Here is a 19,765-nt window from a genome sequence, read left to right as displayed (position 1 = left end):
ATCTCTTAAAAATTCAAATAACTTCAATTAAAGCATTCCCAGAGGTGGATTTCTGTTCACTTGAAGTTATAATATGTAAAAAGTCCTCATTAAAATGTCAAAAAACTCCTACACCGATGTTATTCATGTTTTGTTGAGTTATCTCAAATGGTTCAGAGAGACGTGTCATTTTAATCAATATAACAGTACGTTCACCACGGTCTCCTGCAGAGGTGTGGACTCGAGTCACCAATTTGATGACTTTGGACTCGACTTGACAAAATCACAAAACACTTGCGACTCGACTTGGACTTGAACACCAATGACTCGGGACTTGACTTGGACTTGAGCCTTCTGACTTGAAGTGACTTGATACTTTAATTAAGGGGTCTCCAACACGCCGATCGCGAGATGCCGCTTGAAGAGCAGACTCCCGTCGGGGAGAGCAGAATCTTCAGCCGCTGCAACTCTTGCTGAGAATCCATGCAGGCAGGGCCGGGACTTTATTTTGCTGAGCCACCATGCGGCCAATCATATGCGAGGACACACTAGGATCATACCATTATGTGAAAGAAGGGTGGGGGGCAGACGCTCCAAAGACAGCAGGTGTAGTGGTACAGGCCAGCTACACAGAGCCACGGGGAGACGGGGAGCCGGATTTAAATGCAAGTGTAGGTGCCATAATGCTACTTAGCCCAAGTTCATTATTTGTATTATTATTTGTTTACGTCACTTTTATTTGTTTGTTGAGCACTTCCGGTAATTGTCACATGGGTGTGGTTTGTCTATTTAAGTCACCTGTTTCATGTCGAGTGGGGATGACAGAGGGTGAGCTTGTGCTGTCATTTTTTCTGTTGACCGTTTTGTCCATGTTATGATTTTGTTTATTAAATATCCCAAAAACTATCTTGCTTCACTATGGACTTTCTCTTCGAAAATGCGTCACAGTTTATAGCCAAGTTTAGCCTCTCGGCGACTCAAACGCAACTGGGGATTGAGCCGCCACATTAAGTCAACAGAAAAAACGGTGATTCGCATCAGAGACTGAACTGGACGCATCGGCCGGCTTCCTAAGCTAACGGATCGCTTGGACGCTTCGGATAACGGACTTAACATTCTGTACCTTTGGAACCTTCGGACCGTTTTTCCCTAATCGATATGGATTGGAGTAGCCACGAGGACTCACTGATGGACACTCATTGACTGCATCGCACAACAAGCTAAAAGCGGTAGGCACGATTATATCCTTTCTTGTGTATTTTTGCTGGACACAGTTTGGAAAGCGTGACCGTTTGTCCATTGGAGACTTTGGCTTTTGTTGTGCGCTTGTTATGCCGTGAGCGGCGGAAGTTTTCGAATTGTTTGTTTTGCTATGGCGGGCGGGCCCCGCTGGTTTAAGTTTCATACCAGTGAACACTGTCGTGTTACTTTAAATGCTAAGGCACCACACATATTGCATCAAATATGAGTGACACAAACGATGGAATGGAAAAAAGGACTGTCAAGCTTACTAGTAAAGCCTTGGCTTGCAAAATCGAACAACTGCAAAAAGAATGTCAGTCAAACGTGCAGAAGATTAAAGGACGCACACAGGAAATCAAACATCTAATGAAAAATGATGAAAATGCAAAGGATGTTAAACTCAAACTGGACAAATTAATTCATCAATATGAAAATGCAAAAACAGCACATGAATCAGTTATTATGTTGCTTTCCGAAGACGACCTGGAAATACAAAATAACTGGTTTCAACAAATAACAAAACATAACAATGATGTTATGGAGGATGTACAACAATGGCTCTTGGAAACTGGGAGGAGGCCCTTTCTGCAAACAGGTCATGTGACTGCCAATGAACCAATCGCTGCAAACACAGATATTCCTCTCATTCTACCAGACGAGGCACCTGCCAATGTAAAGGAGCAATTTGAACACACTGAGGCTCAGCAGGACGTTCTCTTTCCCCCGTCAAACATGAAGGCTACATCATGCACACAAGATGATACACAACCTGGTGACAGCATATCAAACATTGGTAGCAGAAAAAGCAGGCAAAGCTCAAGATCAAGAGTTTCCAGCACCGCATCTGCACACATAAAAGCTGAGGCCGAAGTGGCAGCCATGAAAGTACTCCAAAAACTGGTAAAGGACAAACATGTCCTGGAAGCACAGGAGCAGGAATTGAGGAGGAAAAAGGAGCAAATGGAATTGGAAGGAAACATTGCTGCCACCATTGCAAAAATGAAAGTGTTAGCAGCCCCCAGGGGATCAGCTAATTGTTCTATATCATCCAATGGCATGCAGTCATATTTTGAAACGGGACAAAGGGAAATACAGTTTGTAACATTAAAACAACCAATCATAACCACCACAGACAGAGCTGTCACTAACATTGATACAGCTCCCCTAACACCCAATGCAGGCATCAGGAATCTAGATGAACATCTACGTGTAACATCTCCAGATCCAGTAACTGCCACAAGCAACAGTGACAAGTGCAATATATTTTCAGTCATGGAAAAACAAAATGAAATAACCGCTTTATTAATCCAGAAACAGTGTCTATCATCCATGCCCAAGAAAGACATTCCAGTGGTTAATGGTGACCCACTTCAGTACCAAACATTTGTGAGATCTTTCGAATTCAATATTGAAAGCAAAAACAATAACCCCAGAGACTGCCTCTACTACCTGGAGCAATATACAACAGGACTGCCCAGAGACCTTGTACGGAGTTGCCAACATATGGCCTCAGACAGTGGATTCAGCAAGGCCAAATGGTTACTACAACAAAACTTTGGCAATGAACATACAATTGCTACAGCATACATGGAAAGAGCTCTTTCATGGCCATTAATAAGGGCTGAGGACACAAGGGCTCTACAGACATACACGGTCTACCTTAGAGGATGTTGCAATGCGATGGAAGATGTCAACTACATGTTTGAGCTCAACATTCCAGCAAACATGCTAGCCATTTTAAAGAAACTTCCATATAGGCTGAGGGATTTATGGAGAACTGTAGCATGTGACATCCAGGAAAAACACCACCAAAGAGCTGCCTTCAAGGATATTGTGGAATTCCTTGAAAGGCAAGTAAAAATTGCTACAGATCCCATATTTGGGGACATTAAAGACCCCCCTCCCGTAAGCAAAGACATAAGAAGGCCACAGCCTCATCCAAGTGGAAGCATCTTTGCAACCAACGTGAAGGTTACAGAAAATAAATATGACAGAAGCACTGTAGAAAACTGCTTGTATTGTAGATGTGAACATGCTCTGGAGATGTGTCCACAGTTAGCAAGGAGGACACATCATGAAAAAATCACATTTCTTAAAGAAAATGGTCTTTGTTTTGGCTGCCTGTGTAAAGGACACATAAGTAGAGACTGCAGGAAACGAATGAGGTGCAACATATGCAATCTAAATCATCCCAGAATGTTGCACATCTACCAACAAAGGAAGGAAATGGAAAATGAGCAGGAGGAAATGGAAGAAGCATCGGCAAACACTGCTGAAGCCTCAATTCAGACAGGTGGCCTTACTGGGGCCGGTGAAGATGGTTGCAAACTCTCCATAGTACCAGTCCAAGTTAAAGCCCAAAAGGGGAACACAACAGTGCGTACCTATGCATTTCTTGACCCAGGCAGCACTGCTTCGTTTTGCACATTAGGCCTCATGAACAAACTTAACCTCCAAGGAAGAAGGTCAAACATTCTGCTGAGAACTATTGGTCAAAGGAAGGTCGTTGAAACCAGCATTGTGTCAGGCCTAGAGGTTGCTGGACTGCATAACAGCAACTTTTGTGATCTCCCCGGCATATACACTCAGAAGACTATGCCCGTGCACAAAGGAAACATTCCACGTCAAAACGACATCAATCAATGGTTGCATTTGAGGGATGTTTGTCTACCTGAAATTGACGCTGAAATTGAGTTGCTGATTGGTTCAGATGTTCCAAAAGCCCTTGAACCAATTGATGTAATCAGGAGTGTGGGGGATGGACCTTATGCCGTGAAAACCATGCTCGGATGGACAGTTAGTGGACCATTAGGAGGATGTCCTGATGATACTCGGGACAAAACTTCATTAAGTGTAAACATGGCCGAAGCGCTGGTCTTATCTGCTTTCAGCGGAGAGGAGATGGACACTGAAAAGGCAGAAAAGAAGGGTGATAGGAAAGAGAAAGGGGCCCAGAAGAGCAAGAGAATTATCCGTGCTCCCATTGACAGTGAAGACGGTGAGCCTGAGCAAGAGAAAGGTGGAGAAATAGAGGAGGAACAAAAGAATGAGGTGAGGAAGGAAGCTAAATCGATGAAGGAACATAAGAAGAGAAGGAAGAGGGAAGCTAAAGAGAGAGGGCAGCTTGAAAAACAAATTGCCAGTCAACAGCTGAAGGTACACGGATTAATGAGCCAAATGTCAAACCTGAAATGTGAACTTTCACAAGAAGAAGAAGCGTATAAGGCTCTTGAAATCCAGATGAACAATCAAAAAGCACCAGGAATGGAAGCAGAAAAACATGTTATCAAAGAGGAACTACAAGATATTAAATTGCAAGCGAAACCAACGAGGAAGAAGAATAAGACAGGTTTACACTTCCGGCTGCCATCTTAGTTTGGAACAAGTCAAATTGAGAGACGTTTGAAACTCCTCCTTTTCTCTTTTTTCCAGCTTACTGAAATGTTGGTGTGAATATGGAAATAGTGTCAACATATAGAAGCCAACGATTAAAGAGTCTAAAAAGCCACAGAGGAAAAGAGGATTGAGATCCCTCGGATGGAGAACATGGTGGCAAACAAGAAGAAAAGGGACTCGTACGTATGCTTCGGATCAAGACCAAGACTGGTTTCTTGAGCAGACCAATTAACGAAGTTAGCCTTCTTCAGGAGGCAGAGGACTTTTTCCAAGTCTAAACGGACTATTTTTTGTCTTTTATTTTATTTTTTGTCTCCTGCCCCCTGCCCCCTGCACACACACAAACCACACTAAACATTTTTACTGATACTGATTAGTGAGTAAAGATCACTTTTCCAAAAAGACTGCAATATATGAACTCTGAACAAAAATAATTCAAGAAAGAGATCTGGACGTTTATTGTGTGTATTGTCATTTATTATAGTGTAATTATAATTTTGTGAAATGATAATTAGGGGCCGGTATTGTAGGTGCCATAATGCTACTTAGCCCAAGTTCATTATTTGTATTATTATTTGTTTACGTCACTTTTATTTGTTTGTTGAGCACTTCCGGTAATTGTCACATGGGTGTAGTTTGTGTATTTAAGTCACCTGTTTCATGTCGAGTGCGGATGACAGAGGGTGAGCTTGTGCTGTCATTTTTTCTGTTGACCGTTTTGTCCATGTTATGATTTTGTTGTTTGTTGTTTGTAAATATCCCAAAAACTATCTTGCTTCACTATGGACTTTCTCTTCGAAAACGTGTCACAGTTTATAGCCAAGTTTAGCCTCTCAGCGACTCAAACGCAACTGGGGATTGAGCCGCCACAGCAAGCGCGTCGGAAAAAGTCAAGAAATGAGCGAAAACCGAAAAAAGAAGCAGCATCTGGCTGCATTTCAATGATATTGGAGAAAGCAAAGCTGAGTGCAGGATTTGTAAAATGAAAATAACCTTCAGAGCAGGGTTTTTTTTTGGTAACCACTCAGGATTTATTTATATAGAGGTGGGAGAAGTTCAGATCTTGTACTTGAGTAAAAGTACCAGAGTGTAGGAATACTCGGTTACAATAAAAGTCCTGCATTCAAAATGTTACAAGTAAAAGTACAAAAGTATTATCATCAAAATATAGTTAAAGTACCACCTGCAGAGGGATCTAGATTCAGGTGTTCTCTTCCCCATAGAGACGCCTCGCTGCACATTATCCATTGCATAAAGATAGATTGTGGGTCCCTTATAACATGCTGTACACAGTGGAAATAAACATTCTGGTCACCTCAACATCAGGGATCTTATACATTAAACTCCTTCTGAATCAAACCGTCACGGTAGCCTTACCTTACTGATCCCTCTTAAAATAGAAGACAAACACGTTACTTTACCAGCAGAGAGAAAATAGATTATTACAGTATTAATGTGACTAATAAAGAGCAGTTTAATTATTAAGTATTATTCTGTTGATCGATGTCATTACATTTGTTGAAAAGCACATAATGACTTGTTTAAGACTCGTTTTGTCAAAGTTTAGGACTTGGACTTGACTTGAACTTTCCCATGCTGACTTGAGACTTGACTTGGACTTGAACGCAAAGACTTGAGACTTGACTCGGACTTGCAAAACAATGACATGGTCCCACATCTGGTCTCCCGTAATGGCGACGTATCCACTTAACCATGAGAAGATGAAGACTACAACTCCCATGATCAAATCAAATCAAATCAAATCAGGTTTTATTTATAAAGCACATTTAAAAGCGATTTTTGGTCGAGCCAAAGTGCTGTACATGTAATAAAAACACATTACTACAAAACACAATAAACGACAATAAATTACAACAGATATATCTTAAAAAACAAAATAAGAATAAAACACGGAAAAGTCAGGAGTCGTGCTCCGCTCTAACTAGAAAGCCAGAGAGAAGAAGTGTGTTTTTAGTTTTGATTTAAAAACCCCTAGGGTCTGGGCCGACCTCACATGGAGGGGCAGAGTGTTCCAGAGCCTAGGGCCAGCTGCTGCGAAGGCTCGGTGCCCTCGGGTTTTTAGCCTGGTCTTGGGCACTACCAGCAGCAGCTGGTCAGCAGACCTTAAAGCTCTGGCTGGGGTGTAGCGCTGGAGGAGTTCAGCTATATAGGCCGGAGCCAGCCCATTTAGTGCTTTAAAAACAAATAAAAGGACTTTAAAATCAATTCTGAACCGAACTGGAAGCCAGAATAGGGGTGATGTGGTCGCACTTTTTGTGACCAGTCAGCAAACGTGCAGCAGCGTTTTGGACTAGCTGTAGGCGTTTAATTGAGGCCTGGTCCATACCCACATACAGAGCGTTACAATAGTCCAGTCTCGAGGTTACAAAGGCGTTAATAACCCTTTCTAAGTCTTTAAAAGATAAATACGACTTGGTTTTGGCCAATAGTCTTATTTTAAAAAAGCAGGATTTTACTACGGTGCTGACCTGCTTGTCGAATTTAAAAGTGCTGGTGAAGGTCACTCCAAGGTTCATGACCGAGGGGAGGATGTTTTTTTTGATGGAGCCCAGAATATCAACCGGAGAGGCTGGAGGTTGCGGTCCAAAAAAGATGACCTCGGTCTTGCTCTCGTTGAGGTTGAGGAAGTTTTTGCTCAGCCAGGATTTTATCTCTGCTAAGCAGTCCATCAGCTGCTGTAGTGAGTGTTTGACATTTGCTTTGAGAGGCAGATATATCTGTACATCGTCGGCGTAGCAGTGGAAGGGAATGTTATGTTTTGTGAGTATTGAACCTAGGGGCAGTATGTACAGTAGAAAAAGGATGGGGCCCAGAATCGAGCCTTGGGGAACCCCACAGGTAAGAGGGGCTTTGGCAGAGGAGAAGGCACCTAGCTGTACCGAGAAGCTACGGTCTGTCAGGTAGGACCTGAACCATGCAAGGGCAGAGCCTGTGATGCCAGCGGACTGTTCAAGCCGTGACAGCAGGATGCTATGGTCCACAGTGTCAAAGGCAGCTGTCAGGTCTAACAGCACCAAGACAGCTGGGCTACCTGAGTCGGCGGCTAGGAGCAGATCATTAAAAACTCTTAAAAGGGCTGTTTCAGTGCTGTGCATGGGTTTGAAGCCAGACTGGAACTTTTCATGGATAGGGTTAGGGTTAGGGTTAGGGTTAGGGTTAGGGTTGGGCTAGCCTAAGAGCAGATACCTTTTCAATAAAAAATGTAAGAAACTTATCACAGAGAGTAGTCGATGGGACAATAGAAGAAACATCACAGGGATTAATGATCGAGTTGAGGACATTAAAAAGAACCTAAGGTTTATGGCTGTTTTTGGAGATGAACAGAGAAATGTGCTCTGTTTTGGCTGCTTTGACTGCCGTCTGGTAGTCAGAAAGGCAAGCACGAAGAATTTCTAGGGAGACATGGAGTTTATCCTTTTTCCATTTTCTCTCTGCACGCCTGCAAGCGCGTCTGAGATCACGAGTACAGTCATTGAGCCACGGCTCTGATAGAACTTTGGTGCGTCTAAGCGTAAAAGGAGCAACAGAATCCAGTATTAGTGTGCATGTCGAGTCAAACATGGAGATAAGCTCATCAGCATTAAAAGCACAGTTCACATCTAATTTACAGATCGGAGAAGCTTTAAAAACATCAGAGAACTGTGAGGCAGTCAAGGGGTTAATCGAACGCAGACGACACGCAGGGGCACGTGATTCGACTCCTGCGGAAGGGATGGAGGTTGTAAACAGAACCGGTAAATGGTCTGAGATACGCGTTGCTGCACATATTTCATCCACAGATACAGACAGTCCAAACGATAATACTAAGTCCAAAGTGTGTCCTTTTTCGTGTGTTGGGCCAGCCACGGACTGAACGAGACCAAAGGAATCAAGGAGATTTAAAAAGTCCCTAACCAGAGGTTTGGACTCGCAACACACATGGACATTGAAGTCTCCGGAGATCAAAACACGATCATATTTCACCATGATCCCGGACAGAAAGTCAGAAAAGTCATTTATGAAATCCTTATTGCACTTTGGCGGACGATACACGACTGCGCAGAGTATAGGCGAGGCCGGGTTCAGTTCAAAAAGCTGCAACTCAAAGCTGGCATAGCTAGATACAGGGTGAAGCAATCGGCATTGGAGGTTAGCTCTAAACACTGATGCTATGCCCCCACCATGGCCAGTGGCACGGGGGGAGCTGAAGAATGTACAGTCAGGAGGAAGAAGTTCAGAGAACGGTGTATACTCGCCAGCGTGGACCCAGGTCTCCGTCAGGAACATAAAATCCAGTTCACGAGAGGTGAAGAAGTCGTTTAGCAGGAACGTTTTGTTTGCTATCGACCTAGCATTTAGCAAAGCCATGCAAAGTTTTCGCTCCGGGCTAGCCGAAGGTGTAGTGCGTCTCAGCTGACGAAGATGTGCGTGTTGAACGCCGCGCGGGCCGGGAGCAGTCAGTCGGGCAGGAGGAGCTGCCAGCGGGCCCCTCAGAGTCCGGAGCTCCGGAAAAACGGGGCGAATCCACCGATCCCTCACTTGGCGTGCAGCGGGAGGGCCGTGACATCCGAGGCGTGGATAATTCACAGAAGAAGCCGTCAGGTATGCCTTCAGATGGACCAGTGCACCACCACGCTTTCCCCGTCGTCGAAAGCGCTTTCGGCGAGGCAGGATGCAGTGTGACCGGCGTAGGTAAGTGGGGATATCCGACAGTAGAGGGGGGGGGGGGGCGATTTATGGTTGCCAGATGTAGGTTTGGGCAGCAATATAAACTCCAGTGAGGGTCTGAGGTGGAGGAGAGCTTGGCGATCATAAACGAGCAGAGCAGAGACATTCTGACAAACATAAAACAAAAACAGGACAGCTAAAGGTAGAGAGCTTAGCGAGCCGACACAGGCGCCATCTTGAATGATGCCACACTGTTTCACACAACACTAGTTTTTACTATGGTTTTAGAATATAACAGGTTGTGTGTTTAATGTCGTAATGATGCGCTGCCATGGAGCCTGTGTTGATTAGATAGATACACACTCCTACCACAAGGTGTCGCCACATAGTTGTGATCTATGTTTAAATCCACATGTAAGGTAAAGGACCTGAACAAGACCTCTTGATTAAAGATGGCCAAGGCTGCGTCTCAGGTCGACTATTTTCATTTCCTCGGTCCTCGGTCCTCGGTATCACCAGAAGTTGATTTGTCTGCGCCATCTTGAGTAGCGTCCCATGGCTCTCATTTCTGCCGGAGGACCGAGGAGCGAGGAGCGAGGAGCGAGGAGCGATAATGGAGGAGCTATAATCGAGGAACCACCAGACCATCCTCCGATGAAATCCTCAGACACTCGCCCCGCCCCCTTACTGTGTATCGCTCACTGATTGGACGATGCAGCGCATGCACTGATCTGATGCTTCTTGACATGAGAGCAGTTTCCCAGCGGAGTGAAGAAAACACATGAAACTCACGGGACTCACTCCTCAGTTTATACTGTGTTTTGTTTCAATGAATGCATCATTCAGTTACAAATATGTGATATATCTGAACAACAAAGTGGACAAAAATCATTTTATTCATTTATTGGAAACATTTTCATGATCGCTTTTTTTGTTTATACATTTTAAGAATGGCGTTTATCTTTTTTGAGAATGAGTTCTTATTTTATTTAATGTATTTGGGTCTACAACAGATGATACAAATGTTTGTGTCAGTAAATGTGTACTAACAGAGGCGGGGGTGTGTGTGAAGAGCTGGCTGCTGTCAGACGATCAGCTGTGCAGCGTCATCACAAACGGACGTCGCTTCACGTGACGCTCCGGAGGAAAGGACGTCCCATTGCTCTTAAAACTCATTTCCCTGCTTCTCGTGGTTTCCTTGTGTCTCTCCATGCTTCCTGGTGGGAGGGACTAAACGCAGGGAAACGACGCAAGTGAGAGACGCAAGGATTCCATTTAATCGACATGAGATGCAGCCTAAGACTTTAGCACGGAGCACGAGTCAGTTCATTAATAGACCAACAAACAAAACATGGTACCAGGAGTAAATTATGAAGTAAAATAAAAACACATTAAGTGAGGAGTTGTGACAAGCGACATGGAATCATTAACCTGTTAAACCCCATCCCTGTTTTTCAGGTCTCAGGCTCGAAAATGACATTCCCAGAACAAATGACCATATCTTCCCTTCTAAAAGGGTTAAATTAATAATCTTTTTTCTCAAAGTAATGATAAACCTGTGAGTTAGATGTAGAAGTGTCAGAACAATATAGATGTTTTTTATTTTAAAGAAAATTCAGATTTTACATAGTAAAAAACTGTAAATTATAGTGTCCGTCCAAAAATTATTTTTTACTTATAGTGAAAACTACCCTTGGATGATGGGTTAGTAGACTAAAAGCTTTAGGAATCCAAAGTATAACATATAATAAGTACCCTGTATCAAGATTGATGCAAAACAAGTGACATTTGACCTTTTTAGAGAGATTTAGCAAAAACCACCCACCTCTGAGGTGATTAGGGTGAAAATAGGCGTTTTTGCCGTTTCTCTGGAACCCATGGGTCGATTTTGATGATTGACATCTCTTTTGAACCGTTTGAGCCAATATAATCGAAGGGTAATTTTCACATACACACCAACGTTACCATTGTGAAGTGGGGGCTACGCACATGCAGTTTGCCTGAAGCGAAACCTGTCTCACGCTCTGAAATCTGAAAACTTAAAAGCAGTTTTATTGCTTATGGATTATCAGAAATCATTTCAAAGGGACACAGACACATTGGATTAACCTATGGATTAACTTCAGCAGCGTTTTTATCGTTTTAATGCCATTGAAGACCACTTTTGATCAGACAACGACGAAGGTAATGCCGTGTTTGCTACCTAGCGCCATGTGTTGTGATGTCTGTTTTTGTTTATAAAGTCGCAAGTTCTTATCATGGAGTGATGATCTAGATACCTATCGATTCTGTGTCTTCTCACGATGCTATTCGATATGTTGGATGTGCAGTTACGATAAGTAATAAGGGTGTTATACCGTGTTTTCTGTGCAACCGCCGTTAGCATTTTTTCGCTCGTGGCTAATTCAGCGTTAGCGTTAGCGTTAGCTTTGTGTTTTTTTTTGCAAAAAAATATAATAATGATCAGTTAGCTGAGTTTCTTCCCATTACATGGATATAAAACATTCATAGTTTATTAAATATTAAGAAGCCCTCAGACGCTGATTCCTGCAGATGATGCGTTTTTCCGCCCGGGGGCGGGTCGATGGGGTTCAACAGGTTAAAGCCACCGGAGACGCTAAAACTTTCGGGAAATGTCGACAGCAACTGGCGGACCTTCAAGCAGCAGTTCCAGCTTTACATCACGGCCATGGGACTGGTAACTAAGCCGGATGCTAGGAAGGTAGCGCTACTGCTAACTATAGCAGGCCCACAGGCGATAGAAGTGTACACTACTTTTGTGTATGAAGAGCAGGCTGATAAAGACAAACTGGATAAAGTGCTGGAGAAATGTGATGCCCACTGCTCTCCCAGAAAGAACGAATCATATGAGAGATATGTATTCCGTTCACGTGTGCAGCAGCATGAGCCTTTTGATAGCTTTCTGACTGACCTGAAGCTAAAAGCACAGTCATGCAACTTTGCTACGCTGAGGGACTCCATGATACGGGACCAGATCGTTTTTGGCGTGGAGGATAAAAAGGTCAGAGAAAGGCTGCTAAGGGAAACGGAGGTGACATGTGAAGCAGCTATAACAATCTGCCATGCAAGTGAGCTGTCCCAAATGCACGTCAGGACTTTCAGCGAGATGGCGGGCGCGGCTAACGTGAGTGATGGCGCAGCAGTTGGTGCGGTCTCCAGCCAACACAAATGGCGCGCACAGACGCGGCCTACACAGCGGTCGGAAGAAGGGACATTCAGCTGTAAGCGCTGCGGCTCGAAGCACAAACCACGACAGTGTCCGGCATTTGGTAAGCAATGTTCTAATTGCCAGGGCAAGAACCATTTTGCTAAGCAGTGCTTCTCAAAAGGAAAAGAGAGGAAGAAAGGAAAGTCTGTAAACATAGTGGAAGACGATGATTTAAGTGAGACATTTTTTGTTGGCATGGTGAACTGTGAAACTGAGCAAAAAGAGGTTAATGCTATCAGAAAAGACAAATGGATAGCTCCACTGATGATTAACGGGACAATAATAACTGTGAAACTGGATGCTGGTGCAAAAGCAAACCTGATGAGCCTGTCTGACATCAAGGCAATGAAAGATAAGCCACAAATTAAAAAAAGAACACAGGCACTAAAATATTATAATGGACAGGAAATCAGCAGTTTGGGCGTGTGCATATTAAAGGTAACCTCAAAAGGTAAAGTGCACCACCTACTTTTCTCTGTTGTCGCTGATGGACTTGATTCACTGCTGAGTGATAAAGCATGTGAAGATTTGGAACTTGTCAAGAGAGTGTATTGCATCAACACAGCTGTGAGTACACCAAATGACTCTATTGATTGTATAGTACAGAGTTATGCAGATGTGTTTAAGGGTTTTGGTGTGTTGCCCTTCACATACAAAATCCAGCTCAAAGAAAATGCACAGCCAGTTGTGCATGCTGCAAGAGGAGTTCCAGCACCACTCAGAGATCGCTTAAAGAAAGAGCTCGACAGAATGACAATGCTCGGAGTGATAAAAAAGGTTGAGGAGCCAACAGACTGGGTTAACTCGATGGTCTGTGTAAAGAAGAAAAGTGGTGATTTAAGAGTGTGCATGGACCCAAAAGATCTTAATGAAAACATCAAGCGTGAACATTATCAGATACCCAAGCGTGAGGAAATCACAAGTGAAATGGCAGGTGCCAGCTTCTTCACAAAGCTTGATGCGTCTCAAGGCTTTTGGCAGCTGAAACTGGATGAACCAAATATTGCACCTTTAATACACCATTTGGCAGATATTGCTTCCTCAGACTGCCCTTTGGGATCATCTCAGCATCCGAAATATTTCACAGAGCGATGGAGCACATCATTGAGGGGCTGGATGGTGTTCGAGAAATTTGATGACATCATTGTGTGGAGCTCTACACTACAAGAACACAATGAGAGGCTGAAAAAAGTACTGGAGCGCATACACAAGTATGGACTCAAGCTTAAGAAGAGCAAATGCGAGTTTGGAGTTCAAGAAGTTGTCTTTCTCTGAGACAAGCTCTCTGCACAAGGTATACAAGCTGACCAAGAAAAGATCAGAGCCAGCATATGCCAAGGCCCACAGACAAGACAGGTGTACTTCGCATTATGGGGATGGTCAACTTCATAGGTACATTTATTCCAAACCTATCTGCAAAGACATCTTGCATCCGTGAGCTCCTGCACAAAGAAAATGAGTTTAAATGGACAGTCAAACATGAGCAAGAGTGGAAAACACTCAGAAAGACACTGACAACTGCACCTGTATTGACATTCTTTGACCCAACAAAGAAGATTAAAGTTTCAACAGATGCTTCAAAGGATGGAATAGGCGCAGTGCTCCTACAAGTTGAGGGCGAGCATTGGAAACCAGTGGCCTAAGCACAATGACACAGACTGAGTGCAGATATGCTCAAATAGAAAAAGAATGTCTGGGACTGGTTTATGGCTTGGAGAAGTTCCACAGCTACATGTATGGCCTACCTTCATTCACAGTAGAGACAGATCATCGTCCACTTGAATCCATCATTAAAAAGAATTTAAGTGAAATGACACCAAGGATACAGCGTCTCATGATGAAGATGCAGAGATATGACTTTGAGCGGATCTACACACCTGGAAAGCACCTGATACTTGCTGACGCTCTCTCACGAGCACCTACAGTGGATAATGTGAGTACAACTGAAGAGGATGTGAGAAGTCATGTGAACATGGTGTCTGCTGCTCTTCCTGTATCAGACACAAAGTCCAGACAGATAGCTGAAGAAACAGCAAAAGACACAGAGCTGCAGTGTGTCATTGCAAATATGCTAAATGGATGGCCTGTAGGTTCCTGTACGCTCTTCTACCACATCAGAGGTGAACTGAGTGTCGTTGATGGACTATTACTGAAACAACACAGGATTGTCATTCCACGCGCATTGAAACAGGAAGTACTACAAAGAATACATGAAGGTCATCTGGGTGTTGAAAAATGCAAAAGACGGGCGAGAGACAGTGTTTTCTGGCCTGGAATAAATACAGACATCGAGAGACTGATTGGTACGTGTGACACATGCCATAACAAATATTAACAAAAACCTTTAATAGAAAAGGCTCTGAGATGGAGCTTTAGAGTTATCCAGTCTATCACTGGGTCTGAGCTCAGGTGGAGTCTTTACCTTCCAGTGGCACCTGGTAAGACCAGACTACGTTTCCATCTTGGTCCTTGACCTTCAAATCCACTCTCTCTGTGCTCTTCGTCAGAGAAACTTGAAATGTCGGATGGTAGTTTGGTCCAAACCTGGATTCAAATGTTTTACTCTGAAAACCAGAAGCAGAAGTTAAAAGTTTATCTGTTTCTTTCCTGATTGTGGATCCACATGCAGATACATGTGTGTTAATGATCATTGTGTTTCTTTAGAGGAGCATCAGTGACTCACCTCAGGCTGAATGAAGAAGCCCTCAGGTTCACAGTGCAAACTGTAACTGTGATCAATAACCAGCTCACAGTGGGAGGAGATTGGGATGTTCACAGCACTTCCTTGTTTGACAGCAACCTTCAGAAACAGAACATTTTGATCACTTTAAACCACATTACAAACAACACATGTTGACAGACCTGCTCTACAGAGAGATAAGAATTACTATCAATGAAGAATAACATTATGAGGACATATTGTGAGTAAATGAATTAGAGTGTAGGATAACAAATGTTGGATGAAATTCCACACCTCCGACACTCGCGATTAATCTGGAAACCTTGACGCAATAGAAAAATGTATGCATTTTAAAAACATTACCAATTCCTGCGCAGATAATCACCATAAGTTGCATGGCAGTGAAAAGGCTAAAGAACACTGTGCTATATCAGCAGACAGTAACACATGCTGAGAGAGAATCATACAAAACAACAAACCAAAGATCATTCTGAAGATTTACAGTTCAGATCTTAATCTTCTCCCAGCACGAGAAGGTTTGAGAAGAGGAGCAGTGTGTGTGGAAACAGCTGTGGTTTAAAACCAGAGTTTAGTCTGATGGTGAGCACTTTACCTCCTCCTCAGAGACGTTGTTCTGCAGCAGATGTACATCCAGTATTTGCTCCTCTCTGACCAGGGGTCGAAGGAACAGCAGAATTTGACCCATTATCCGCTTCTTTAAAAGCCTTTTCAATGTATCGATGGTAAGGCCAAAGAGAGAGAGGTGAGGCACCTTCACCACCACGTGAGTGTGTGTGACCTCCAGCGGCTCCAAGATGCTCAGGCCTTCATCAGTGATGTGGACGACAGACAACAGGCCGTCCAGGAGCAGCGCTGTGGAGCAAAGAGCTGGTCATCTGTTGCTTTGCTGCTGAAACAGCTTCATCATATTCAATGTCTCACCACTTTAGTTCAGAGCTAATGTTCATCTAAAGTCATTCACTTTGGAGCCTCACTAGGATGCTCCAGTTTATATCCTCCACCTTTTATTCTAATGTTTCATTATTGATCTGCCCCCTGTGATCTTTCTGGATGTGAGCATTTGCTGTTATGCATAAACTTTATTCATTATTCTCTAATCTTCAAGACTGCTGAGATGTTTGTAATCTGCAGCCAGAACAGCTTGACTGAGTCCGCTCTCATGTCTGAGTGACCCCTCGATTCCACCGGGTCCGTCTGCGTCGCGCCACGGCTGTGCCGCGGTTTTGGTCCGGCCTCCTCCGGCGTCATACCCTACCAGACGCGTTTCAGAAGCATTTCAGAAGCGGAGCGTCTTGCCTGCCGGCTCGCAGTTTTTGTTGATTTGGGCATATTTCCTGGACAGGCTACTTTGTACAGACAAAGTTAATAATAACTGTATTATTCCAGTTATAAACGACATGAATCAAAGATGTGTTGCTGTATTTTAGTGGTAAAAAAATGCATTCATCATCATAATTATTCTATATATATAATTTACACAGTGCCTGTAAACCGGAGGAGAACGCTGGCATTTCTCCTCCTACTTGAAAGACTACGGAGGGATAGGGTCTGCAAAATTAGTTTGTGTGTGTATATATATATATGCTATATATACTCTGAACGTTCCACTTCCTGCCTGCCCGACCTTACGTTACGGCTGCGCCGCGTCAAAAATAGGATTCATCCAAATTTTAGAGGAGCCCTGCGCCGAGCCGCTTCTGAGCCGTAACGCTCCGCGTGTGGTGGAATAGCACCCATTGACTAGAGTGGCCGCGAGCACCGCGGCGCAGCCGTAATGCGCCCGTAACGCGCCGCAGACGGACCCGGTGGAATCTAGGGGTAACTCTCTAGATGTGTGAAGAGTTTAAAGCTTTCAGGACGTAGAAAGTCTAACTTATAAATGTTGTTGTCTGTTGTTTTGTTTTGTTCATGGTTCAGCCAGACTGACAATGTAAAGAGCAGAAAGAGCAACAGATGGATAACTAAGTAAGAATCATTCAAACTGCTAGCTTAGCATCACAACAGTAACAGAGAGTTAGCGTTGAGTTAGCACTGTTAGCAGCTGAGCATGCTGTGGACTGACCAATCAGTTTAAATCTCTTTAATATTACAGAGAGGAGACTGCAGAGGGCCCAAAGACAATCCAACTCAGTATTTAGAGCTGCATTGCATCGTCTGCTTCAATAATGATCAATGATGTCATGAAACACATCGACTAAATGGACGTTTTATAATTTCTTTCTTCTTCTTTTGGGGACACAACTATTTGAATGTAAAGGACAGATTTGGTGTCTGCATTATACTGTTGCTATCTTTGTTAAACTAGTTTAATAAAGCTGCTTCATAACCTTTGAACTCTAGTGGATGGTATAAGGTGCTACTCATTATATAAGTGTATATTTGTTAACACTAGATGTCTTTACCATCCTCTGTCTCACTGTGTGGCAGGTGGAGCTGGACGACGGCAGCTTCAACAGAACTCTTCACGTTGAACAGCGGCCCTGCTGCCTGCTTGTCAGCTGATTGGAGGAGGCTCTCCTCCCAAGGGACCGTCCTGTACAGAAGCTCTGCCTCCTGAGCCATGACGAACACCAGGCCAGTCGAAGCACACTGGAACTCACCTGGACCAGGACACCTGAACCTGTAGACACACGGGGGACAAGTTACTACAACAAGCCTTCACTGGCCTGTGTTCTGACTGACAGGTGTTCATCCAGCTGGATCTGACCTGGAGGAGGGTTTGTTGAAAGATCTGAAACACCAGGGGCCTCATTTATAAAGCCTTGCGTAGGATTGGCGTGGGAAGGTTGCTTACGTAGGACAAAGCAAATAAATAGGCACCGACACTTTCCGATTCATAAAAGACTGCGTACCGGCACAGGACTTGCGTACGGCACATCCTACGCCGGTTTCCCTTTATAAATCACAATCAACTCGAAATGCGGCGCAGCTTTTGCGGGCTTCACGTAACGCCCATATTTGCCTATAAATAGTCAAAGAAACGCCCCGTATTAATATTCATTTTGACTGACTGCATGAAGAAGATCGCAGGAAATGACGACAGAACAGCTAAAAAAGACATCTCACACCGTGTCAGATTTAGGTTATTTTGGGGAGGTGGAGATAAATCATATTGTTTGGTGGATGCAGTTTGAACCAGAGTAGCAGCATGGAGGTCGGATCGTCACTAAAATAAATAAATAAGTGGTCCGAAAAAAGTTAATGACAAAAAAAAGACACATAACCTTCCTCAGGCAGTGTGTTTGTCCCGGGGACAGGAGACCCCCCCCCTTGATGAGAAACTGTAAGGATCGGGGAATCCCTCCGGAGTGTAGTCATGACGACTGGATCTGAATTATCTTTGTTGTATTTGGTGGTTTGTGTTCCAGCTGTCGATCAGCAACTATATATCCATAATCCACCAGTTAAAGGAAATACAATGTGTTGTGTTATATTAGCTGTACAATTTACCACATATGGTGTTCTTATCCATACCTCCTGTGTTTTACGAGCGACTTATCAAGTCTTGGCAAACGGCATAAAACACGATTAAACGTGATAGTATATAAAACCATGCTCGTATCTACAACCTATAGAAATGCAAAACGGCGTCAGTTTAGACGTAATTCTGTCCTCCTGCTTACCGCATCATTTATGAGAAAACATTTCATAACATGAACACAACATATTCGAGGTGGTTTTAAATAGCATATCCGTATTTATTTATTTCTCCAAGTTATGTTTTTGTGAGCACTGAGGAGTCTCAAACAGGCGTTTGTTTAATCATTTTAAGATTGGCTTTAATCATTTGAAAATGAATTCTTCATATTTGATAAATGAGAGGTAACATTTTATATATGGTATTATTTCCACATATTTCTCTCCATTCTTTCTTCTGCCAACGGTGTCGCAGTTTCTCGTCTCTCCCGTTTTTGTGCTTAGTGCGTACGCATGGGTTAGAGTTTGCGTGGAGGACAGCACATTTTCCCGTCAAGTTAGTATTTCATAAATCGCAAACATTGCGTAGAAACTGGCGTACGCCATTTTTTGAGTGTATATCCCTTTATAAATGAGGCCCCAGATGATTACAGGAACATCACTGAAGATGTGTCCACATGCATCAGGATGTGTGTACACAACTTTTCATTAAATTAACAAAATGTCTAGTCCAGCAAGGATCTAGACTGGTACAAGAAAACAATCCTTCCTACACACAGAGGCATTATTTGATTTATGTCTGTTGGAAAGAGATGCAATACCTCAAGGTGAAAGACATGAAATCAAACACAAAAACATTTATATATATTTGTAATGTGTTTAAATAATGTTTGGTCATGTTATGGGATTACCTGTATGAAGACTCAGTTGTGTGTTCAGGTGAGAAGGATTCAGGAGGCTGGAACAAACAAAGTTAGTTATTTTAATATAAATCAAGTTAAGTTCTAGCTTCATGAAACCAAACCACAATTCCAGAACATATTCCGACCAATTTGAAAAATGCAAATGAGTCTGTATCGGCCTCTTTCTTCAAACAATCTTTTTTATGAGAATTTTAGGAAATTATTCATTAT

At 43.3% G+C, this 19,765-nt stretch overlaps 1 protein-coding gene across 1 annotated transcript in view; it reads right to left on the bottom strand.

The window, feature by feature from the left end:
* The window catches only part of LOC117476210 (NACHT, LRR and PYD domains-containing protein 3-like), a 40,926-nt gene that overhangs the window by 1,200 nt on the left and 19,961 nt on the right, over window positions 1-19,765 (bottom strand). The window contains exons 12-16 of the mRNA XM_034122586.1: window positions 19,544-19,590; window positions 17,618-17,835; window positions 15,808-16,067; window positions 15,198-15,314; window positions 14,937-15,078 (exon numbers count right to left, since the gene is read on the bottom strand). Of these exons, the coding sequence (XP_033978477.1) occupies window positions 14,937-15,078; window positions 15,198-15,314; window positions 15,808-16,067; window positions 17,618-17,835; window positions 19,544-19,590 (784 nt within the window). The remainder of the gene's footprint in view (window positions 1-14,936; window positions 15,079-15,197; window positions 15,315-15,807; window positions 16,068-17,617; window positions 17,836-19,543; window positions 19,591-19,765) is intronic.

The sequence above is a fragment of the Trematomus bernacchii genome, unplaced genomic scaffold (assembly GCF_902827165.1).
Source record: "Trematomus bernacchii unplaced genomic scaffold, fTreBer1.1, whole genome shotgun sequence".
NCBI classification, from domain to species: Eukaryota; Metazoa; Chordata; class Actinopteri; order Perciformes; family Nototheniidae; genus Trematomus; species Trematomus bernacchii.
This window is presented reverse-complemented; position numbering and strand designations above follow the sequence as displayed.